Genomic DNA, 25,373 nt, shown 5'->3' with positions numbered 1-25,373 from the left:
GACTCTAGAGAGCCTTACATTCCATTAGTGTTTATTTAGAGAAACTAGATCTGTCTATTAACACTAGTTAATCGAAATTCCTGGTTTTTATATATTAAAGATCCAAATAGAAAAAATGTAGCTGGTTTTGGAATGGGCAGCACCTGGGAGTGGTAAAACAATATAAATACCTTGGAAGCTACTTTTATGCAAGTAGGGATGAAGCTCAGCCTTACCGAGAACTTATGTATGGCCGCGGCTGTGGAGTTGGTGCAATTAGACTACAGATTTGGAACTTACTCAGCGCTCCCTTTGACATTTTATCGACAAAAATTGTTGCCACGGTTGATTTTTGGCGCAGAGAGCTTATATGGGATCATACCATAGCAGACATTGGAGGGTAAAATGTGGAGGAGGGTCTTTCGTCTCCCAAATTCCATACCATTTGTGGGGGTCTGATTTGAAATGGGTATTTTATCTGTATCAACTAATATGGAATGGGGTCTGCTCCTACTACTTGCTAATATACTTTCCGCCCTTTGCTTAGTTCTATGTATTTTTAAACTCCATTTGGGAGAATCTTGTTCGGCTTTGAATAAATGGGTTAAGGTACCTTTTGATCTTTTAGTGAAAATTGAATCTTCCCTGGAAGAGCTTTCTAGCTACCCAAACAAGGTCAAGCAGAAATTGTATAGTGCAGCATGGATTGAGACTAGGACAGCAATTGTGGGGTATCCCTGTTTTAATGATTATTTTAATTGGTTGGTTAAAAGCTTAAATGTGATTGCGCCTTATTTTTAAAAAGTACCCTGTCAAAGACTTTCGATTGAAGGTCCTAAGGTTCATATTGAATCTGCTGCAAGGAATGAGGCGATTGATTGACAAATCTTTGAGCAAGTGCCGATACTGTTCTCGGGAGGTGGAATCATTGAAACATTTATGCATCGAGTGTCCTGCTTTGACTGATTCTAAATGAGTCTTGGGAGGATAGCTCAGGGGCAATGTGCTCGCCTTGTAATCAAGACGACGTGGAACAGCACAGGGTCAATCCCCGGGTATGCACTTGCAATCCTCTGGGTATTCAGCGCGTTATAAATGACCAATTACAATACAATTACAAAGTGTCTCTTTTTATTAGGGTATCACTTGAAGATGTACGGATTAGTATTTTTAATTATTAATAAAAAATCACTTTTAATTAGGATTTTAGATCTTGTGTGTCACATTTTAGAAATGTAATGTGTAGAATGTAAATGAAATTGTGAATATTGTGTTTGATATGTGCAGAAAGTTCAGCTTATGAACTATATAGCAAAATATAAAATAAAGTCCTTGGAGTATGGTGGGGCGGTGGTCATCACTATCTCTTCGAAGAGATACTGGGATCATCCGTGGTGAGTCCATTAAACCTTTCCTTATTTGCGGAGCCACCATTGGTCCTATTACTATAGCACCTGTAATTCATTCATTAATAAGCCAATGAGGATAATGGATTTGATGTATAAAACTGCTGTTAATAGAGCTGAGATTAATATTCTTATTCTCTGGGAGGACACGTTCCAACAGCTGAGCAACCTGACTCTGGTCTTTTTGTTTTACCAAGGGAAGATAATTCAAATCCTCACGTGGAACCACAGAGGTGCATCTAGACTCCAGCACCAAGTATACTATATGTTGTATTGGGTATAGCATAGTCCGATCCAGGATTAAGCCTAACTTTAGCATATTCCAGAGTTGAATCTGGATAGTAACCATGTGAGAGGTCTCTTGGTAATGTAGAACAGACGGGAGTTGTTACTGTGTGAAATCATGTGTTTATTAATTAGTGTGTTAACACCTGGGTCTGAATGAAGAAGCCACTGAGTCGTCCAATCATTTGATGTAGTCGAATTGGACATTTCATGTAGGGTCCTCCCTCCAGCTGCTAGTTTCGGAAAACTCCCATCTCCATGAACAGTACTGCTACCATGGTAAAATACTTGAAGTTCCAGATTGCATAGAGGTGTTGGTTTAAAAGTTAGGGCTGGCTGAAGTGTGGCCTCCCGTAAACCTGATGCTTGTTTGTAACTAACAATCTCACACATTTATGCAAGAGCTACGGGCACTAGTATGTATGTACATTAAACTTTGACTAGGGATACAAAACGGAATCATGCAGAGAGATGTGCTTAACCAATGGCATTGGTCTATGGATAATACTTTTAAGTGCTGGAAGATGACGACAAAATGGTTTCCACAGTCCCTGTGCATGATTTGTACTGAATCATTAAGCAGTAGAAAGCAGTAAGACCTGTTAAATGACCTTTGGATGTTTTTGATATTTAAACTTTTTTTTTGAAAAACATTACTTACAAAATTTACTGAAGCCCTACTTTGTTGGTTGATATTTTTGTATTAGAGCTGGGCTGATTTACAGCTGCATTTAGGCCGTCCGATCTCGGGTTACTTGTTTTGATTAGGGTGGAGCGGGTAGTGGGTGAGAATGGCGTAAACAGATTTAATAAACCTACCCGACTGCACTTTGTTTATCCCACTAAGTGTTCATTTTCAAACTAAAAGCACACTATACCAACCGAGTAAACTATCTGGAATGCATATCCTGTATACTTGTGTGCATTAATGTAAGTAGACATTACAGCTTCAGTGTGGTTAGAGCTAATGTCTAAAATAATTGTTTCTGTTGCAGTTGATGCAAAGCCAGCCTTAATTCCTGAAATGGAAGTTGACCGAGAAGAAGAGAAGATAATGGATGCCCCTGGAGAACTGAGGGTGGATGTTCCCACTGCTTCCGAGGTGGTAGAAGATGATCTCCTCCACAGCGAAGTGATGGGAACAGTAGAGGAAAAGATAGGCACATCATTGCCTGTGCCATCAATCGCTGATAATCCAATCCTCATAGCTCAGAAGAAAAAGGTAAGTCTCATTTTGATCCTGCAGGTTTTGTGCTTTAAACTTGCAGCATAACAGCAGGCTTCCAGTGTTAAATGTACAGCACGAAGACACCATTATGAAATCTATCTGCAAATAAATATCTGCATGCATAATATCAAACCATATTTACATTTTAAGGGGGAAGTAAAGGATGACCTATAAGAAAATGTCAAAAGGCAGAAGTGCAGCTGATTTTTCTATTTCACCGTTGCAGTGTTTAGTCATGTCAGAAAAGTTTTCACCAGTTTGCAGTCACGTCTACCGTCTAGAAATGACTTTGTGTTCTTTCCCAGCTGATTCTTTTTTTTTTTTTTTTTTTGCTGTCTTCATAGGTAACCTATTCAAGGGAAGATAGTGTAGATGAGACACGCTGCTTAGTCTCTGGGCTACTGAAAACCCCAACTCCTTTTTCTTCAAACATGTGGCAAGCCCTGGCTTCAGCGTAGTATACTGGCACGCCCTTTGAACGGCAAAAGTTAAAATGGAAAATCGAGGGAGCACCACATTTGCAGCAATAAACTTGCTCAAAACAAATCCTTGCTTTGTGCATCCCTTTCTTCTGCCGCTCTGTTTTCTGCACAGCTAGGAACAAGCCTATATTTTGTTTCTCACTACAATGATCATTGGCCTCTGTGTTGCCTGTAGGTTCAGCTCTTGGTCCTGCATCATGGCAGACAATGCCATTCATGCTAGATTGGATTTTCTGAACCTGAAATGCATTTTCTCAGTCTTCAGTTTGATGCTGAAACTACCTGCTTTGTACCTTTCTTGTTATGGTCTCATAAAGCAAGCAAACTTGATGGGTGAAGTTTTTGGGGTTTGTAGCTCTGGGGATCCCCAGAATTCTGTCCCCCTTATAGTAAACCTTGGGTGAGTAGACCTCTGATCAGAGGCCAGCCTCCAACATTTTTTTTATTTTTTTATTTTAGTTATGTTAGCCCAACATTGGGTAATGGGCTTTTTTTCTCCCTTTTGTGGTCTCCTCTTGTTTTGCTTGTCTTTAATGGTGTCCGGACTATTTCTCTCCACTGAAACTCACCCAGGTCTCACTGGGGACACGTATTTGGCCTTGGGAACCCTTGTAGACCCCATTTTGGGGCCACTTGTCTCCCTGGGCTAGTACTTTGACCAGGGAAGTTGTGCTGATTCTAACTTTCATCTAGTAGATTCACACATTCTGTTTTACAGAACGTTATGGAGAATTCTCATTTCTATGCTAATTCCCTTCAACCTTAGAGACCCCAGGCTCTTTTGCTGGACTTTAGGACTTTTTAATTTTAACCCGGGAGTGAGTGAGATCTTTTTCTCACTCTCGTGTTTTGACCTAATTTCGATTGTGTTTGAACTGTTTTTGGAGTCAGACAAACTCCATAGGCATCTACTTTTAGTATGGTGACACACAGCACCTTCAGTGCAGTGTCACAGAGAAATCCCTTTAAATTTCTCATAAGGTTTAAACACCTTTTCTTGTGTGAACTACCGTTCCCAAGAATAGTAAATTGAAATTGACTTTACTTACCTTTTTTCTTTTTGTAGGTCCAGCACACACCATCTTATGTGGAGTGCTGGGGGGGTGGATGGGGTTACCAAGTAGCCCCTTATTCTACATTCTCATGTAACATTTTTTTTATGTTACCCTCCCTACTTTAAATGCCCAGTGGCAGTGGTTTAAACTACCTTGTGCCTTTCTACCGCAGGCTGAACCCTCAGCTGTAGTAAGTACATAACCCATGGGTGACCATTTTGTCAAAATGGCCCCGGTCTTCTTTTTTTTATTTTCTGTTTGGTCTTTCTTGGGTTTAACTCTGTGCGTTGAGCCAGGTTTGAGCCCTTTGTTTTGCCTTTGGCGGGCTTCGGCCCTGTAGCCTGCCTCAGGCTCCAGTGTGTCTAGAAAGACAGGATGTGAGGGAGGTTTACGAAACTGCCCTGTCCTTTGTCTCTAGGAATGCCTGAATGCAACCAGTCCTGATTGGCTGGCTGGCTATAATTTCAGGACAGCCACCCTGCTGTGTGATTGACAGCCTAGGCTGTGCATGAATGGGAAACACCTGCTTAAATGGTGAGGGTTTTGGGACTAGAGGCAGAGTCGACCACTGGGAGAAACACCTGACGAAGAAACTACGAACAAAGCTTGCTCCATCCTCCTGGACCTTTTAATTGCCCAGTGAGGCCCTGCTCCTGTGTTAAAACTCATTTTTCAATTCAACAGACAAGCTTCTGAAGGGACAACATCTTCCCTTGGGTAAGTGGGACCAACTAACCCCGAAATGAAGTCCACTGGACCACCTTCCACGACTGGCTGTACTTCACAGCTGCAAGCACCAAGTGCCAGGGGTAGAGAAATCCGTAGTCTAGTGCAATGTCTTAAATCTGGCCAGAAGCTCCAGGAGTCTCTGAAGGACCCTCCAGAAGCAGGACGACCCGAGCTTGAGTCCCCTCACCAGAGTGCAGGATCCAAGGAGTGAAGGAAGCCTAACGGTATCCAAGATCCACAACGGTGCTGTGTACCGAGCGCTGAAACCGCACAGCTGAACCGAAAAGTGCCCGTAGTTGCCGACGACCTCAAAAGTGCTTGCCGCAGGAGTCTTCTAGATGTCATCACTCTTGTCCCCACGACTGAGGCTCAGGAACCCAGGGCCTGCATCGCTGCAACAGGACAGAATGCAGCAGGCACTCTTCTTCAAACCAGAGGTACTCTGTAGACTTAGGGTACGTACCCCATTGTTTTGGAGCTGTGCTTTTCTCAATAGAGATTTTGCAGTGGCTTACCTTTACAGTTGATTGCAACTCTGCTTTCCACATGCTTAACGGCTTCTGACCCAACAAGTGATTTTTCTACAAACTCGCTAACTTTGTGCAAGACTTTGATTCTAAGAAGTGCAGACTCTTCTAGCCCATTGACTTTGATATTGTTTGTCCCGTAGGTGGTAACTTGTTTTAGACTGTTATTGCTGGGAAAGGTTTGTCTAGATTTCATTGGAAGATCTGAGTGTCCTCACGTGTACTGACAACCTGTTTAACAGTTTTCCTTCTGTAAATCTTTCCTTTCTGCAAAGTAGGACTAGTGCAATATATAAATGCCATTACTGTCCTTGTGAATGAAGTCCCCTCAGGGTGTAGGAATTGTGTAAGAAGCATATCCAAAGAGTATCCACCAAGTTAGACTGATTCTGGAAAAAAGTGATTTTTAAAGTGTATTTACCTTGATACAAGTATTGTCTTTTTAAAAAACGCTTATTTAAAAATTGATGTTAAATACACATTAATTATAACATATATGTAATGCTCCCTAACCCGGAGGTATCGCGGTGTAGGTTACAGAGAGCATACTTGTCTGGTTACAGGATGAGGGCATTACATTCAGATCATAGTTCACATTAGGAATGATATGAAACACATATTTGCATTTGGTTTACAGGTGGGTTGAGCAGGTAGGTAGAAAAAATCAGTTTTAGGTTGCTATGTACGCAGTGCTATGTTTACACAGATAGCAGGTAGCAAATTAGAATTTGTTAAAGAGCCAGGTTTTAACGAAACTTTTAAAATGCAGGTCTGAAGGCTCATTTCTAATGTGGGAAGGGAGGGAGTTCCAGACCTTGGGTGCTGCTACTGGGAAGCTAATCCTTTTGGCCCTGGTAGGCTTAAATCTTGGGACAACTAAGTGTTGGCTTCAGATCGAAGGGTTCTGGTGGACCTTTTTGAGGTAGGGAGGGGCTACTTTGGTGGCGCATTTGTGGGTGACAGTGTTTTGAAAAGGATTCTAGCTTGTATGGGCAGCCAGTGAACTTCCCTCTGGATATGTGAAATATGTTCATTTCTCTTTAATCCAAAGGCTGCTGGTAGGGCTTTGTTTTGCAGCAGTTGGATTTTGGATTGTGAGTTTGGATAGGTTTGTTCTTGTGGTTCCTAAAAGGAGGGTGTTGCAGTAATCTAATTTGGATAGTATGAGCGCTCGGGCCAGGGTGAGGTAGTTTGTGGGGTCAGGAATTGGCGACTGAGTGCAATGAGTTTTGCCGTATAGGTCGTAGGAGAGGGCACTGATTTGTTTGGTCAATGTGAGGTTGGAGTCAAGGTGGACACCTAGTGTTTTGATTTGCTTGAAAACTGGAATGGCTGTCCATCAATGGTAGAGTAGTTGGTGTGTAGAGATTTTAAGCCAGCGAGAGAGCCTATGAGGAGGATCTCTGTTTTTTCATCGCTGAGGCATAGACTGTTGGAAGCCATTCAGTTTTGGATAATAGAGTACACCTTCTTAATGGAGGTTTTGTCACGCTCATAATTTTGCAGTAATGGGTATGAGGATTTAGGTGTCATAAGGGAAGTTTGTTTCTGACACCCATGGCATCCAAGTCTGCAAAAAGGAGTTTTTTGTATGCATTATACAGCGTGGGTGACGAGCACAAACCTTGGGGAACCCCAAAGGGTACAAAAATAGGATCAGCGGCCTTGTTTCCAATAGAAACTCTTGAGGTGCGTTCAGCTAGAAAAGATTTGACCCAGAGGGTGGCTTCAGTGGAGAAATTGAAGTTTGCTTCTAAAGCTGTACATAGTTTGTCATGGTCCACCAGATCAAACGTGGCAGAGAGGTAGACTAAGAGGAGGATGCATAGATTACCTGAATCTCTTATGCCATCCATCTGGATTTTTAGTTATAATAGGGCCGTCTCTGTGCTATGATTGGGCCTGAAAGCAGATTGTCTGGCTCCTAGCAGCTTGTTAGTTTCTAAGTAGATTTGGACTTGTGAGTCCGCTATTTTATCAACTATTTTTAGCAGAAAGGGCACAGTGGTTATGGGGCGGTAGTTTGTCTGTATGGTGGGGCCAAAAGATGTTTGTTGAGAAGAGGTGTGAGCCATGCTTCTTTGATGTTGGCGTTGAAGGAAGCATTAACAAAGTTAGTGATAATGGGTGTTAACGTGGGCGCACAGTTTGACTAGGTGCACTAGGAAGCTATCGCCTCTGCAGTTGGATGGTTTTAATGTGGAGATGGTGTTAAGGACCTGGTCTTGGGAGACTCTGGAAAATTTGAGCATGGTGTCTGTGTTTATTTTTTATTTTTTTATTTTTTTTAAAAACAGCATCTGGTTCTAGGGGAGGTGAGCTTTTACTAGCCAAGAGATTCCTTTTGGCAAGCATTTTGTTTTGGAGTGTGATATTTTGGAAGCTAGTGCTTTCTGGATGGTTGTGCACCAGGCTTTACTAGAGTTGATGGGATGGTGGAGGGCATGGGAGATTCCAATTCCCTGAGAATGGAGAATTATTCTTTGGAATTCGAGGAGGCGTTATTGATGCACGTGTTGAGCGAGTTGGCTTTGTGGGTTATAACAGCAGTTTTGTAATTTTTATTAGCTGCTAGAAATGCATTGGCCGACGTGGTGGATGGGGCCTTTTTGTGTCAGTGTTCCAATGCCCTTTTATTGCACTGAGTAGCACGAGTTCTTCGTTAAACCAAAGGTTGGTTCGCTTGGCAGCACAGGGAATTTTGGTCTGGAGTGCGGCTACTGCCTCTACGGTGGACTTGAGGCAGTTGTGGTACAAGGAGGCAATGAGTGCGGGGTTGGTAGCAGATGGGGTGGGAGGGGTTTCTCGGGGGAGAAGGTCTTCAGGGATTCCGTTAGAATGGGGGGTAAGGCTGTCACCAGTGAGAGTGCGGGTTTTTCTCTTTGCAATGGGACAATGAAAGGGGGGAAGTGATCCTTGAGAGCTATGCATCATTAGGATGAAGTTAATTAGATAGTGGTCCGACAAACTGATTTCTGAAATAGATTTGATCGATAGTCTGGTGTTTAATGTCAAACTCCAGTACAGCATTCTTCCTTTAGAGTGCGTGGGTGAATTGACATGTTGGGTAAACTGCATTTCGTGGAGGGCTGAATAAAGTGCACTGGCTTTGTGATCCAGTTTGTCGTTGAAGCCTAGGTTAGTGTCCCCTTTTTGGTATTCGATTAAAGGTACGGGGTGATGAGGAGCAGAATATCTGATTCTGGGTGGTTGACATTGTTAGGGGCACTATAGATCAGGAAGTTCATGGTGGATTTGGGGTCAGGGGTGAGTTTGAGGAGAAGCTCATAACCATCTACAGCATCCTAATGGGCAGGCTCTGAATTCTATAGAGGATGTTGCTATAATAGTTACTCTGCCTCCTGTTTTGTCTTGGCGGTCAGCCTGGAGTATAGTGTAGTCAGGGGGAATGGCCAAAGATAGCAGAGGGCCTGAAACTTAATGAAGCCACATTTCCGTAATCGCTAGGCAGTCTATATGCTGGTCTAGAATAACGCTGTGTCATTGGCATGGGCTCCTAATGATTGTACATTGAGAAGGGCACCTTTAAGGCGAGGAGTGAGTTCTGGCCGGGGAGTAGAGCGAGCAGGGTCGATGGTGGTGTAAGGTATGTGTAGCTTGGGTTGCGTAGTGATGTCATGTATCATGGTGTCTTTGCGGTGGTTCATTCTATGCATCAGTGCTTTTGTGGGGCATTGGTTCTAGTGTGTGGTGTGGTAGCCTATTGGAGTGCCCAGGAGGGAAGGCCTTACTTGGCAAGTCTCGAAAGTCTTATGTTTCCTAAAATAGGATGTGAGGTGATCACGAGAGATTTTGGTAATCTAGATTTGAGTCGTTTGAGTTGCAGGACTCCAGTGCAAGGTGTGGTGGGCTTTGGTATAGTTGAAGGGCTGGAGGCTGTGGAAATCCTACTGGGTGTGGTGGTAGGTCTGGTATCAAGTTTGGGTCTGGGTTGACTAGTTATTGGGGTGCGTGTCTGCGTTGCAGGAGGTGGGAAAGGAGGAGCCTTGGGTAGGAATGGTGTAGGGCAGGGGAACGGAAAGGGGCAGTGACACGAGTTTTGTAAGGCCATTATTGAACTGGACATAGGCACCTGTTGTGCATAGCGGGTGGTCGTGCATGCTAAGGTCAGTGGTCATTTTAGTGGTGGGCAGTTGCAAAATAGATTTGCTGCCGGATTGTGGTTCAGGGTTAGCTACTTTAAGTAAGATCGTGGCCCTTAAATTAGGTACCAGTGTCCCTTGGAGACTAGCAAGCAGCATGTCAGGCTAATTGTACTCAACTAACTGAAACCTAATAAGGGTTGAGTTTTATGGGGGGGGTTGAGTACTAGTAGGGCTGAGTTAGCCTGTGCAGCTGAGGCTGCGGTAGCGCTCGTCAAGGGGAGCAGAGTAGAGTCAGTATTAAGGAGGCTCTACCTTGTGCTGGGTGCGCTTGGTATCATTTGTGTTGTGAGAGTTGGGGTGTTGGGTGTAGTCAACATGGGTCTTGGAGATGGTGGTCTGGAGTTGCTCGGGTAGTGAGCAAGGATAGTCCTAAGGCAAGGGCGCAATGGTGCACCTTAGGGCATACAGGTGAGCAGTAGTACTTGGCGTTGATACGTTGCGGCTCCCTAGTATTATGGGTTGACGAGTGAACGCTGGAAGCCACATGGAGGCTTGGCAATAGAAATGATAGGCCAGGTGCAGTAAGACGAGGAAGGTGGAGTTGCACTAACTGTTGTGCAGCGCCACTTAGCATCTTAAATATCGGACAGAGGCAAGTAGCAATTAAAGTGTTTGACATGTGGCAAAAAGAAATTAAGCATCAGACCTAGGTATATAGCAATTAAAACGTCCGACATAAGGCAAATACGTGTTTGGCATCAGACAGTTGTCTAATACATTGCATCTCACCATTCGTACGTATCAGTGACTCAGCAAAACGCAGACCTATGGCTAAGGCAGGTAGGCCAGCGTTGTACAACAGAGCTCATGGAAAGTCTAGGGCTTAGGTAGTGAAGTGCAGAGGCTACAGCATAGCTGTTTATGTAGGTGCGAAAGTGTCAAGATTTCCTTCGGTTCGTAGTGAGCTGCGGCAGTAAACTCCTGTTGGCTGCTAGGAAGAGGCGAAGTGATCTTGCCGTTGAGTAGGGCTGAGCGGGGGATCATGTGGGTGGCCGGGGCTGGGTAGTGGGTGTTGCACTAGGGCTGGAAGTTGAACCAGTATATGGTGATATAATGGGTGAGCCGGTACACAGAAATCTTACTGGAGGGGCTGGGAAGGATCGTGCAGGGCTGGAGCAAGGTGTCCGCTCTCGCTGGTGCTGTTCTGGGCGGCCCCGACAGGAGCCTTAGTTGATTGCCTTTGTTGGAGGCCGGCTTTTGGATTTATAACTGAAATGTTGAATGTGTTACTTGGTTACTTGTATTTACGAATTTCATTGCTACAGCTCACATTTACACTCTTGAGATGGGCCTGGCTGCTCAGTCACACTACCAACTTGCTTAGTACAGACCTATACCAAAAGGTGGCTTACCGAATACCAAGCAGATAAGTGTTGCCTAGTCTCACACAGTGTTACTACTTCAGTTCTTATCTAGCATAGGAATCTCTTCAAGGAGGTTTCCAAAATGAAGCCTCTAGTGTTAAATCCAGTTACCAGGCAACTGTGCTTTGTTTCCCTGCTCTGTAATTGGGTGGACAATGGGAGTGAAAACGTAGGGCCACTTTGCTAATGGCACTCCGGCCAGGAACTCCCAAAGGAATGTGTGGGGTTACCTGGGAGCGGTCATAGGTGTTGGCGCTCTCGGATTCCATTGAAATACACCTCACCTGAGTTTGCTCTGCAGTATTCCAGCAAAAGTGTGTGGTGATCCACACTAGTTTGCTGGCTGCCATGTTAAAAAGGTCAAATAATGACTCTGTGTAGGGGGGACGATTAGAGTTACTTTCTCCCTCTCCGGTTTGTCACAAAAGCTGACGCACTGCACCAGGAACCTCTTCACTTGCCAGGAATCTATCCCGATGCATCCAAGAGATCGACTGGGGAGCACTGTGGATGCTCTGCATCAGCATTTATTTGTAGTGTAAGGATGTGACTATCCTAAGCAAAAGAAACGCGTTCACTGAGGAAAACTGGATCTAAGCTTTTGTGTGGGCATTTCCTTATTGGTTGATGAGCAAAAGTATTTACTATAACTTTAAAACCAGTATACTGCTTCTAGCAAGCTGTAGTGACTGCTCTGGCCCTGCTACCATTTGGAAACCAATTAACTCCAAGGTAAACTCGCTGTGAACCAAGTAGAGTGATATATTTTGGCCGAAGAAGATTTTTGCTAAAAGGCCTTCGGCACAATTCAAGTTAATATGGAAAATGCTGTTTGCATTTCAGTAGTCTCTGGGGTGTACTGATTGATTTAATTGATTTTAAAACATATATAATTAGCATTTTAAAACTTGCATATCTCACAGAACCAAGCAATAAACAAGAGGGTCAATGAAGATTTATCTGGACCTGAGCGCCCAACAGACGCATTTTGAGCAACCTGCAGATGCCACATTTGGCCTTTTGGGATGGCCATGAGCAAGGTGTTGCAGTAGTGTTGCAGTAGTCTAACCTAGAGTTAACGAATGCACCAACTACCACTGAACGATCTGTCTCTGAAATAAGTGGTAAAGGTTTCAACAATTTGAGATGAAAATAAACCGCTTTAACTATTTCGTTAGAGTGGACAAGCGAGGGAGGATCACATGGGCGGAGGGTCCTGGAAATTGGGAGTGTGGTGCCTTTAGGCGAGACATGGTAACCCCCCCCCCCCCCCATCCTAGTGAAAACCAACCTAACACTCCCCTGTAGGTCGGCTCCCCTTCTTCCCCCTCTTGGGACACCTGACAGTACTGAGACGAGGAAGAGACAACTGGGAGTAATGAACACACATACACGCGCCCCTCTAGTACTGAGACCAAAAGCAACTGAGAGTAACTAACACCACTCAGTCAACACTTTGGTGGGACCCAAGGTGGAGACGGGACGCCGGCTGACCTCCCCAAGCCGAGGGGAGTCTCCTGTACAAAGTGGGAGCAAACAGAGCAGCGGCGAGGCCAGAGCAAAGAGGATGCTGTCAGGTCTTGCAGAAGAATTGAAGCTGCCTGTGCCAGCCGAGCGCCAGTCCCTAGCAGCAGCCAGTGCGAAGGGGAGAGGCAGTGAGAGCCGGCGGCGGAAGATGCCGACAACCAGTGAGTGCTGGGGCAATTACCCAGAGACCAGGGTGCTCCAGGCGGGCTGCGAAAGTAGTGAACAGTGCAGAGGGAATACATGCTCTCGTTGCAGATGGAGCTGGGCAGTTCTATGAATGAAAGAAAGGAAAGTGGCGCGAGGCATAGCAAATCTGCTAATGTTGAATCACGCACTGAAAGAAAATAGTAAACCAAGTCGAATTAAGGACTCGGACTGCCTGGGAAACTTTGTTTTTTAAACTGCATTTAAGAAACTCTGTTTGCTGAATATCAAACTGATAAAGCCCCGAAACCATGCTTCAAGGACAATAATCTATACACTTGGCGGATGCTAAGCATGGAGTGGGAAAGAGAAGGCGACCTGTGATGGGTGGACCATGTGGTTTAACAACTGTATCCAGACCTCAGAACCCCTATAAGCTGAAAAGGAAAACACTACTATTGGTGCATTTAAAGTTTGGGGAAGTGAACCCTGAGTTGTGAAGAATTGCTGGAATCCCGAGACTTGCTGCAATGAAACTGTATTGAATTTGGAAGGGAATCCAGAGAAAGTTGTAGAACTGTATTACTTTAAGTTCAAGATAGTGTAACTTAACACTGTGGTGAACTTGTTTGTATTTGGGGAGGAGTGAACTTGTTTGTACTTTGGAAGAAGGAGCTGAAGAATAAGCCACAGCTGGAAATGACTTGGAACTTTACTTTTGCAACACTGTTTAGTTTATGGTTGACATCCCTACACATTGTTTTGTTTTAGTCATGAGGGCAAGCATAGGTTTCGGACACACCGATTTTTAAGTTTGAATTTACTGACAGACACTATCCTTAGTTTCTTTAGGTAGGGAAATCTCACCTTCGCATAGGGCAAGTTAGGCCTTACATCATCGGGACATATTGAATCTGTCGTCTGTCTCCTTCCATGATGCCAACCTCACAGCAGATGTAAACCTTAAACAATAATGGAGACTGTGATGAACCCTGGGGCACACCACACTTAACCGGTAGGGAGTTAGAGGTGTATGAGCCCAACTTGACTTGCTGTGTCTGATTGGATAAAAAAAGAGGTAAACCATTTCAGGGATTCCTTGGACACCTTAGCCACCGTAAAAAGTCTTGAGGTAAGGATATCAAAGTCCAACTGTATTGAAGGCTGCCGATGGGTCCAGCATGACTAGCATGCTAATATCATCCTTATCGGTAGCCTTTAGACTATCATCCCAGACTGAGACGAGTGCTGTCTCGGTCCCAAGTCCTGGCCTGAATTTGGACCAATGCACATCCAGGATCCTATGTTCTGCCAAATAATTCTTCAATTGCACAATAACTTTTTTCTAGGATCTTGGATGTGTAGAGACCTGCAATCGGACGATTATTTGAAAGTACTATGGTTCAATGTAGTTTTTCTTTTTAAGAGTGGCATTGGATATGTTTTGTTCAAATCTATTGGGATATACCATTCAGGGAAGCATTTATAACTGAGCAGATGAGCCCATTTAATGCAGGCACATGTTTAGCTAGATATGCTGGGATGGGATCATAATTTAAGCGTGTAGGCTTAGGCTTAAGCATAAGATTGGAGACTTTACGGATTCATTGGGGAGAATACAAACCTAGGACGGATCGGTTCCGCCATAATGTTATCTCTTTGTTTAACACAACTGCCTGTTGATCAGGTGGCTGAGTATCAATTTCCTTCCTAATCAAGTCTTGTTTTTTTTATCCATAAAGTAAGCATTACATGTATTCACCTGACCAAGTTAAGGGATGAGAAATGGTCATGCAGGGAAAGCAGCGTTTTTGTACAGTTGTGAACAAAGCTTTTGATCTGTTCTGGCCAAGGTCAATCTGTTTCTGTAAACATGTGGAATTGGCTAAAACAATGCTTTTTTTTTTTAAATCCACATTTAATGTTTTTGCCTCCGATGATCTTTGAGAGCTGGAGTCTTTAACCATATCTTGTCTTTCCTACAATAGTCTTGTTTCACTCACGGTGGGATTGGTTATACCACCAATGTCTAAATGTACTAGTGGTCTTCCCAAAGTGGTGTTGGAGCATATGACTGCTGGTGGGGGCATCAAGATGCATCCTAAGCCTAACTATACTGCAGCATATTCTGGGGTGCTTCCTGTCTATGAATGTTCTGTGGGTCATCCTCTGGTACTTAAAGGCTAACACTGCGGCTGCGTCGGAGGTGTTGATCGATGTATGGGGCAACGGGATGCTTCCGACACCTAGGAAACTCACTGTGGTCTCAACACACCATTGCAAACCCTTGGATACAAGAGACTGAATAACTAACGTATTCCATGTGTGCTCAAGTGTACAGTCTGGAGCTGCTCACTGCACGTCAGCGCGTGTCCATGTGTGCAGTTTGCAGTCTCGTGGAGTGCAATCCTTTTTTCCCTGATTGAAAGAGTGGTTTCTCGCACGGTAAGCGCTATTCTAACCTGTATTCTTTAATAGCTCTGTTTATGGCATTCTTATTTAGCAGTGTTGTGATGCATTGGACAGAAAGGTTACATTTATAACTTTACACATTACTTTGCAGTCTGCAGTACATTGATCATGTATGCCCTGAGAAGGTGATCGAAACCGCCATATTGTAAAATTGCAGATAACATTTTTGAGTTGGCTCGTAATTTGTCATTGCCTAATCCACCCAATGAAGGGATACATGAAATCGGGTCTCCTGGTAAAGCTAGCACTCAACTCCCTTTGCAGAAGGAAAAAGCTCCCAGTAAAATCATAACCTATTTTAACAGGTGGGAAAAAGAGAATGTCAGAGTAACGCCGGAAGGAGGAGTGGAGCACGCCGCAGTAACAGATGATGAAATGTTGGCTCTTCAGAAGGATGACCGTGAAACTTCAGCATGTACATTTATCTCCCCACAATATTCTCGGCTCCTTCCCCGGAGGACAAACATTTTTCAATCTCTTATGAGTCGACCCTTCGTCCGCGGAGGCACAAGCAATCTGCTTCACTGCAAATTCCAGGAAATACTAATAACGGTCAACTCAAACTGCTATGGTGGCTCTAAATTATATTTTGTCCTCTTGTCACACTTTGCGATAGTATTAAAGTGGAGCTGAGAACACAGACCATTTTGCTCAATTCAATTCTGACTAATGTACAAAATTCTGCGCAGGACTCTGACCTCCGAGACTTACTAAACTTTGACCAACTGTACAATGCTGTTTGTCAACCAATGACAGATGGTCAGGTGAACCCCTCTTGCCTTCTCAATGTGATAAATCGGGAAGATGTGATGAGTATAGCAGGCACATCGGTCAGATGAGGGTAACTGGGGGTCGGGGCTCACTTACCTCTTGGTAAACTAAATGTGGACTGTACTCTCCCGTTGGTAGGAAAGTAAAGCAAAACGCGAAACGCATTCAGGGGCAAAAAACAAAAAATGCTAAGGGGCATAAAAAATAAGAAGTCATCTTGTATGTATAATATTCCCATTCAGAAGTCACTAATGCACGCCATTCAAAAATCCTTAAATTCAAATTCATAACAAAATGGTAACTCTGGACAGTGTTTCGGAAAGTGACTTTACATTAGCCTACACTGCAGTAAAGCCAAATTCCCTTCAGCTAGCCAAAAAGTGAGTATCCTGATGACAATACGGCAGGAAAGAAGTACTGCTCAGGACTCTGTTTCTATGGCCTGGCTGGCATAACGGTGAACTCCTCGGCATAGACAGAAACACAAGTAAACATCTTGGAAAATGGGTCTTTTGTTGCTCTTTTGGTTGGGATTGGTCAGGAGTCGGGGTTTAAGTCCTCCAACTTGTATATTAAGAGTTGTGTACACAGACAATTTTGCCTTAACCATTGCAACCCAAACAGAAGGGGCAGTAATAGCGGTGGAGCCTGCTTTAGGGTCAAATGACTATCTTCGCTTGTCCCAGGGGGAGTCCAGTAGGATTCATAACTACTCTGTCCATGAAGTTCCCTGTAAATCGATCCTTTCAGAAAAGCTTAGATGCCCGTTCAGGGAACGAGGGAGTGAAGGGGAGAAAATCGAGAAGAACTATGGCGATTACAATAAGTAGAGCATTTTGAGAGGCATTAAAAAGTCCTGAAAGTTCAGAGGAAAATCTATTATTTAACAAAATGTACAAAAGGAAAGTTGGGGGGGGTGATAACCTAGGGAAACAGCCCTCATTTGGCACAACGCAATCGTATACAATTTTGGTGGAGCGTCTCTTTAATGACGACTGCAGTATTTTGTGGAAATATTTTGACCCCGTTTACAGAAATGACTAAATGCGCTTATTTTCAACCAAAGATATCGATGGGGTCGAATTGATAAAGAGTGCATAGACCGGGTTCTGCTGTACATTCGTTCCAGAGTGGTGCTTGAAACAATCTTGAGAGAGCTTTCTTCTCTGAGCTCAGCAGGCTTCGAATTGGGGAGCAAATTGCAAAGCCTAATTCAGATTGGGGAAAAAGTCCACCTGGGATAACCGTGCATAGGACAGGAATCCTTCAAAAATGACAGTCAATATGAGGAGCGTCTACTTTGCCCCAGTGAAAGAGCACGATTCTGTAGACTGGCGAGAATGGTCTTGGTTGCCAGCAGCACTTTATGACAATTGGCGTTCATTGTGTGGCACTGGGAATCTTTAGTGGTAAAAACAAATGTCTATAGTTTCCTGGAATTCCAGGGCCACTCTCACATACTGTCTAATCGAGAAGAATGTGGTATTGTGAGAGTTCGATATAATCTGTATGCAGGAATCATGGCTTGTATGGTGTCCCTGGTTAGACTGATTTACCATATGATTCCAGGCAGCTCATGAAGGCCGGGAGGGCGTCCGGCGGGTGTGCTACTTACCCTGATTAAATCTGGGGGTTGCATCTCCAAGATTGTTGAGACTACCATTCAGCCAGGTGTACTTGCTGTTGATTGTGGAAAAACATATAATTTTTTGGTTATCAATATTTATTGGCCTATTGGAGTTTCTCATTTAGAGGAATTCTTGGATGAATTGACTTGTACCTCACCGACTGGATGGGTACAAACATTCTGTGCCATGTAGTAGTACTGGGAGACCGTAATTCAACGCGCCCGGATAGGAACGTCATTGATAACAATGTTGGTAATCTGCCTTCTAAGAGGGGTCTCTGGGGGGGAAAAAAGACTAACATGGTCTACCTCTTCAAACTCTTTAGATTTGGTTGTGCTTAATGGGGTGGTCAAGCGCGATACGCCCGGCATATCTACCTGGCTCGACGTTCTAGTCGGTCTGTACAGGATTATATTTTCTTGGATTTGGTACTGTTTGGCAATGTCAGGAAATGACAATACAGAGCAATGTGGGGAGTGATGATAGTATGTTGCTATGTCACTTTGCTTGGGATTCTTCTATTACCAATGAGCAATGTCAGAAGGACCTAGAATTGAATGTTGCTGGGAATCGAATAAGATGGATTCTGGCTTCCATGAAGAGATTGATTTCATGGAAAACTTATGCATTTAAGTTTGATTACTTTGGAAACTTCATTGGTAAAGTTCTCTCAGATACGTTTGCATTGGGGGCGCTGTTGAGCGCCGAACAAGATGGCCGCCTGAGTGTGTCTCTCCACGGTGGGTAGATCCCACAATCCTTTTTTGGGCACTTTCTGGCTCTGTGACTTGGCCCTGGAGAGTGCGACTCGTATCCCGAGGCAACGGGGTACCACCCGGTTCTGTTCCTGTTCGGATCGTGGCTGGGGATCCTGAGATCTGGGGGCCACTTCGCCCTTCCCCCATCGGCAGCGCGTCTTCGCGCCAATATCAGACCTGGCTGGGCGAGACGCGCTTGCCTCCCTGCATCCCGCTGACTGCGGGACGCTCCGGTGAAGACCTGCGGTGCTCCTCAGGGTTCCGTCCCCCATTACCTGCTTCTACTGGGACCCGCCGAGCGGGATTGGCTCCCCCACCGTTCCGGGGGCGCTGCGGCTACGATCGCTGCTGCTGCGCAGCTCCTTCCTGGATCCTTGGTTGCGCTCCACCGGAGACCCCCCTCCTCTACACTTCTGACTCTGCTGACCACTCTGAGGTGGACCCGCAAGGTGCTCCGTGATCCCGGCCCCCACCGCCTACCTCTACCTGGGCCCGCCCTGCGGGAGCGGACCCCTTTGGTGCTTCGGCCCCGCTCTGGACCTGGGGCCCCCTCCGGCTACTGCGGGGGGGGCCGCTGCCGCTGCTACTGGGCGGCTCGCGCCTCCCTGGAGGCTCCCTCGGCGCGGCCGGGGCCTGACCTCCCCTGGTGCCTCGGCCCTGCTCTTGCCCCGGGACCGCGGCCGGCGCCTCTCCGGGCTCTCCCTCGACGCTGCCGTGGCTGGACCTTCCCTGGGCCCCGCTCTGATCCCTGGACAGCATTCTACTGGGCCCCCCCCGCGGAGTGGAGCCGTGGTGCGCCCCGGGACACCGAGTGCCGCGCTCCCCTGCAGTCTAGTGTGGCGGGCCAGGAGTGATTAAGGTACGTCAAGGGGGGTGCTGCTGCGCCCTCCCCCGCCCCCACCCCCCGCTTGGCCTCGAGACTCTGGGGCACACTTGGAACACTGGTCTTCCCCCGCGCCTACTGCGTCAACCCAACAGTGTGCCCCCCCCTGCTTTGTAGCCCTGATTGCACCCATTCGCCTTACTGGGGGGGGCCCTGGACCTTGCCGGTCACCCACACCCCTACTCTGGGGGGTCTCCTATCTCCTGAGTGGGCCGTGGGGTCCTTGGAGCCACCACTCCGTGCCGGATCTGCTGTTCACCTGGGACCTACTTTACCCCACATCGCTGTTCCCGATGCTGCGGCCGGCCGGCCCGCCCTGCACTTGGCCAACCCCTACCTCCACGGCGACCCCTGGTCATCATCACCCCCACCCCAGGGGCCTGTTGTTCTCCCCGGGCTAACTAAACTCCATCAACCTGCACTGGCAGCCGCAATATCTCTTACTCATTGAACTCGCAGCCTCTGGTTCCTCCTTCGTGCTACCTCCGGTCCCATACCGCACCCCGCAACCCGCAGCTACGAGGTATACGGTCCGAGCTCCTCCCTGTGCTGTTGGGCATCCCCCCCTCACCCCACCCGACCTTCTACGTCGCCAGGATGACCAAGGGGGGCGCGAGGAAACAGAGTTCCATCAACATGTTTGCAAAGGCAGCGGTGAGATCGCCGGAGGAGACCGCCGAGCAGGCCCCTGACGCCTCATCTGACACAGCTCCTGAATCCCAAAACATGATGGACTTTATACGGGAGGGCTTCACCGCACTTCACTCAAAACTAGACGACATGAACGGCACTATATCATCAATTAAGGCCCACATTGAGAGGACTGATAGCCGAGTGTCGGAGGTCGAGACACGGGTCGGCTCCGCTGAGGATGCGCTGGGTGCCCTGCGCTCTGAGGTTGTTGCTCTCTCCGGCCGAGTCCTTGAGGTGGAGAAGAAGAACGAGGACTTGGAATCCCGCTCAAGGTGTAACAACCTCCGCATTATCGGGGTTCCTGAGAACTAAGTCCATGAGCCAATGGAGGAATTTGTTGAGCATACATTGTTGTCACTCCTGGATTCACCCAAGCTTTCCCCCCACTTTGCTATTGAGCGGGCACACCGCGCCCTGACGGCTAAGCTTAAGCCGGGGGCCCCACCTCGACTCATCATAGCCCGTGTGTTGAGCTACCGTGACCGCGACGCTCTCCTCAAGGCCGCAAGGCTCAAGGGTGAGCTACTACTGGGCGGTGCAAGGATTCATCTCTACCCAGACTTTTCAACAGCCGTCCAACGTGAACGCAAGACTTCAAGTGGTGAAACGGAGGCTGCGAGACCACTCAGTCAAATACGCTATGCTCTATCCCGCCAAATTACGCATAGAACACGCTAACCAGGTGTTTTTTCACGATTCCGGAGGAGGCCTCCAAGTTTATGGACGAACATTTCCCAGGCTGACCCTCTCTCTCTGACCATGGTCCTACAGTTACCCTTTGTGCCCGACGGGGAGAGGCCAGGTCCGGCCGCCTCCCTGCATTGGGGCTGCACTGATCCTCTATCCCGTAACCTGCTTGTTCTGCTTATCTTACAAATATGTGCCATACCACCATGTGCAAAGTACCTGGTCTAAGTTACATGTAATGTCTATTGTGGGCACCTTATGTTCTACTGGATCTGCCGCAACCCGGAGTGGCGCGGCTAGCTCGGCCTACAGGCCCCCAGGCGCTGATGCCTCTAGTTTGGTTTTGGTTGAGGGGGGTTGGGATCGCCATCCCTCTGTTTAGGGGGGGGGATGTGGGTGGGGGTGGGTCATGTTTGGTGTTCTGTTATTAAAGTTGGCGCTGGCAGCGAAGGCGGACCGCGGTGTGGCACTCATCCACTGGCTATCGACATTCTCTCTGACTCAAACGCCACTGCATCTATGGCCGAGAGTGACTTGACCTTCATGAGCTGGAACGTACGGGGGTTGGGCAACTATAAAAAAGAGGCAGCTCCAGCTGCAGGCCGAGCGCCATGGGTCCAAGATTCTTTTTTTACAAGAGACACATGCCCGCACGGAACAGTGCTCACGTTTTGCCAAAGCCTGGGGCCCCCCATAGATTTTTTATTGATTTCTCCACTCAAAGCCGCGGGGTCATGACCCTCATTCACAAGAGCCTCAAGTTCACCCTTATTTCCTCACAAATTGACCCCCAAGGCAAGTATGTTCTGCTGCATGCCACGCTTCAGAACAAGGAAGTGGTTCTGCTGAACATCTACGGCCCTAGCCTGGACGACCCGGAGTTTTATGCACAGGTCACATCCCTTCTTGATGGCTTCGCCCTTATCCCCATTCTCTGGGGGGGGCGATTTTAACACAATCTTTGACGTAGCCCTTGATAGATCAGGTTCCAAGCCCCGTCATCTCTCCAGGGCAGCTTATGCTGCACTATCATCCTTACCACGCCTGGCCATGGTAAATGCATGGAGGTTCTTTTACCCGGATTCCCGCATCTATTCTTTCTACTCCTCAGTCCACGATTCCTATTCCCGTATTGACCGATGGGTGATCGCCAACGATTTGGTTGGGAACGTTATATAGCTGATGATCCTTCCCAGAACCCTGTCTGACCACTCTCCAGTGACTATTACCATAGGTTGGGGGTCCAGACCCCGGCCGGACTCGTTGCTGGAGGTTGAAACCCCTCTCCCTACTTGATCAGGAGTTCTGCTCCGAACTCGAGGTGTCTATCGAAGAGTTCTTTGAGAAGAACACGGGCTCGGTAACATCACAGGCCACTTTATGGGAGGCCTTCAAGGCCTATATTAGAGGGATTGCGCTGTCCAAGGAGAATGGGGTCCTTGAGTCAATCCGGAGAGGCCTTGCCGAGAGTGAATCCCGACTGTCTACCTTGGAATGCTACAGCCTCACTTCACACTACCCCGGGTTGCCTGATGGACATCGGGGTGGAGCTAGATACGTTTCGATCCCTTGCGGAGCGCGACCAAAGGTTTCTGGACAATCCTGGTATGGCGAGGAAATACGGGGAGGGTCAGCGCCCTGGTCGGCTCCTGGCGATACTGATCCGTCACGAGACGGGGTCCCCGCACATACTTTGGATCGAGAGGCCGGATGGCTCTATGGCTGTCTCCTCGCAAGACATCAATAGGGATTTTTTTTCTTTCTATGAGACCCTATATTCTAACTCAGATGAGGTGTCAATGGCAGAGATTGACTCTTTTCTCGAGGCCCTCCCTTTGTCGACGTTATCTCCAGAGACTGCGGGTTCCCTTGATTCCCCACTTACGCTGGAGGAGCTCTCAGATGCCATTGACTCCTTATCCTCGGGGAAAGCCCCCGGCTCAGATGGTATCCCAGTCGAATTTTACAAGCGCTATAAGTCACTGCTGCTCCCCCACTTGCTGGCTCTTTGGGAGGAGTCGGTTGAGGCTGGCGTGTTTCCCCCTTCACTCCGTGAATCCTCAATCATAGTATTACTTAAACCTGGCAAATCCCCCTCGCAATGTGGTTCTTATCGCCCGCTCTCACTTATAAATTGTGATGTCAAAATATATGCAAAGGCTCTGGCGCTCTGGTTAGCTCCCTTTTTACCATCCATCATCCATCCAGATCAGGCGGGCTTCATCCCGGGGCGCTCCACGTCCCTGAACCTAAGGCGTCTATTTAATATAATTAACAGAATTAGTCCCGAGACACACGCAGTGGCTGCCACGCTCGACATGCAAAAAGCGTTTGACTCAGTTTCCTGGCGGTATCTGTGGCGGGTTCTCGAGAGCTGCAAATTTGGACCCTCCTTTCTCTCCTGGGTCAGATTGCTTTACTCAAACCCTGTGGCTAGGGTCCGCACCGACGACCGTTGCTCCCCTCTCTTTGGGATCGCCAGGGGGACGAAACAGGGGTGCCCCTTCTCTCCCTTGATTTTTGCTATAGCAATAGAGCCCTTCGCTGATATGCTCTGCCAATTTCACGCTCACAGAGGCCTCCGCACTGCGGGTCAGGCGAACATAGTGTCCCTATATGCGGATGACGCACTGTTTATACGCTCCCCTTCCATCAATTTACCCCCAATACTGGAGGACATCGTTCAGTTTGGCCGGATCTCGGGCCTTAAGGTGAATTGCTCGAAGTCCACTCTCTTCCCACTCACGGAATGCACTCTCCCCCCCCCCTCCTGACACCCTGGGATTCACGTGGGCTCAATCCAAGTTCACCTATCTGGGGATAGAGGTAACGCGCCAGCAGGCGCTAACCTTCAAGGAGAACTATCAGAAGTATCTTAATCACCTGTCGGCTAAAGTACTAGCCTGGGACAAGCTCCCGATATCCCTTGCAGGCAGAATAGGGCTATTGAAAATGGTGGTGCTACTCCAGTTGCTTTACAGGTTCACCAATGTACCCTTGTGGCCAGGAGTGGACTTCTTTCGTGATTTGACCCGTACAGTCAATTCCTTTCTTTGGCACTCGGGTGCGGTCCGTCTCAAGCTCGAGACCTTGTCCACCCCTATGATTAACGGGGGCTTCGGTGCCCCTGACTTCTTTAAATACTGGCTGGTATCCCAGATCCAATATACGTCCTACTGGTTTAATACAACAGCCCCCCCCCCCCTCATGTCCGACTCGAGAAGCTTGCGGTATGCAATCGCGACATCCGGTCCCTGTTAATACAACCCGCTCCCCTAGCACTGGACTCACAGTGCCCGGTCGCTTGCACATCCCTCGCTTTGGCAAAAACATGGAAGCTGACCGGAACTACTTACGCTTTCCATGGCAACCTCCTGCTTTGGAACTTTCTCCCGGGGGTCCCACGGGTTGCACCACTCGCGGCTCGCCGCTGGGCTGAAGCGGGCTATGAGTTGCTGCGTGACGTGTTTGATCAAGGCATATTCGTTGAGTGGCCTGATCTGCCATTACCCTTGAGGAGCGGCCAGAGTGTATGGCTCCAATACTCGTCTCTCCGTAGGACCCTGAAGCGTAATTATCAAACGTTCCCTGCATTACCACCGGACGACCCTGCCATCGAGGAACTCGCCTCCCCCTCGCCCACAAGAGGCAACTTTTCCAGGTTATACTCTATGCTGCAGTCCAGATCTGTCCCAGAATTTGCTAAATTTAAGCGAGCGTGGGAGGGGTGACCTAGGGGGGGGAAATGTCAGATGAGCGCTGGGCACACTTATGCGAGCGCACTCACCGAGTGTCCTTCAACTCCCGTTTTAAACTCATTCAGTTCAAAGTGCTGCATAGGTTCCACTACACCCCGATCAGATTGCATCGCATGTCCAGTGATCATCCTTCTAGTTGCCCCAGATGCGGTCAAGATGATGCCGACTACATCCACATGATTTGGTCCTGCCCCCCGCCTCTCACAGTTCTGGGAGGCGGTTTGCTCAACGGTGTCTGCAATGCTCGATCACCCCATTGACCCTTCCCCGGCGTTGTCTCTTTCATGACCTCCCAGGCCTTTCCCGAGACCCCAAAAAACTGGCAGGCCTCTGCATGCTCCTCGCGGTGCGATCCATCCTGCTCTGTTGGCTTCGCCCCTCACCTCCCACGCATGCCCAATGGCTAAGGGCGGTCACGTGGGCCTCGGACTCTGAGGAAACCTGGTCTCATATGCAACCTACCCACTCCAGGCCTAGGAACATCTGGCTCAGGTTCCATTCTTACATGTCCGACCTCAACACGACACCGGAAGCTTCACCCCCACCTGCTTCCCCCCACCAGTTTTGACCCTCACCCCTGTCATAGCTCCCTCCCACCCTCCCCCATGTCACAAACGTTACTATGGTTTTGTGTTAATGTGTGAAGCAGTCTCTGTATGTTCATACTGTATACACTGTATTCATATTGTACTTGCCTGGCGCTGTTCGCCTGTGTTTTGCTGCCACGCCGAATAATAAAAGTTTTTTTAAAAAAAATACGTTTGCATTGAAAAGGGGTTATGTGGGTGTAACAATAATCACTGGTATGATTTTAGAACTGGCAACCAAGAA

At 47.3% G+C, this 25,373-nt stretch overlaps 1 protein-coding gene across 3 annotated transcripts in view; it reads left to right on the top strand.

Annotated features, from left to right (window-relative positions):
- The window catches only part of RNF213 (ring finger protein 213), a 3,248,263-nt gene that overhangs the window by 78,786 nt on the left and 3,144,104 nt on the right, over positions 1 to 25,373 (top strand). For all 3 annotated transcript variants that reach the window (XM_069655189.1, XM_069655190.1, XM_069655188.1), the window contains exon 2: positions 2,666 to 2,892. In XM_069655189.1, coding sequence (XP_069511290.1) covers positions 2,695 to 2,892 — 198 coding nt within the window. In that variant the 5' untranslated portion in view covers positions 2,666 to 2,694. The remainder of the gene's footprint in view (positions 1 to 2,665; positions 2,893 to 25,373) is intronic.

The sequence above is a fragment of the Ambystoma mexicanum genome, chromosome 3q (genome assembly GCF_040938575.1).
Source record: "Ambystoma mexicanum isolate Mex_15411 chromosome 3q, UKY_AmexF1_1, whole genome shotgun sequence".
Taxonomy (NCBI): domain Eukaryota; kingdom Metazoa; phylum Chordata; class Amphibia; order Caudata; family Ambystomatidae; genus Ambystoma; species Ambystoma mexicanum.
Note: the sequence above shows the minus strand (reverse complement) of the source record. Positions and strands in the feature narration are given on the sequence as shown.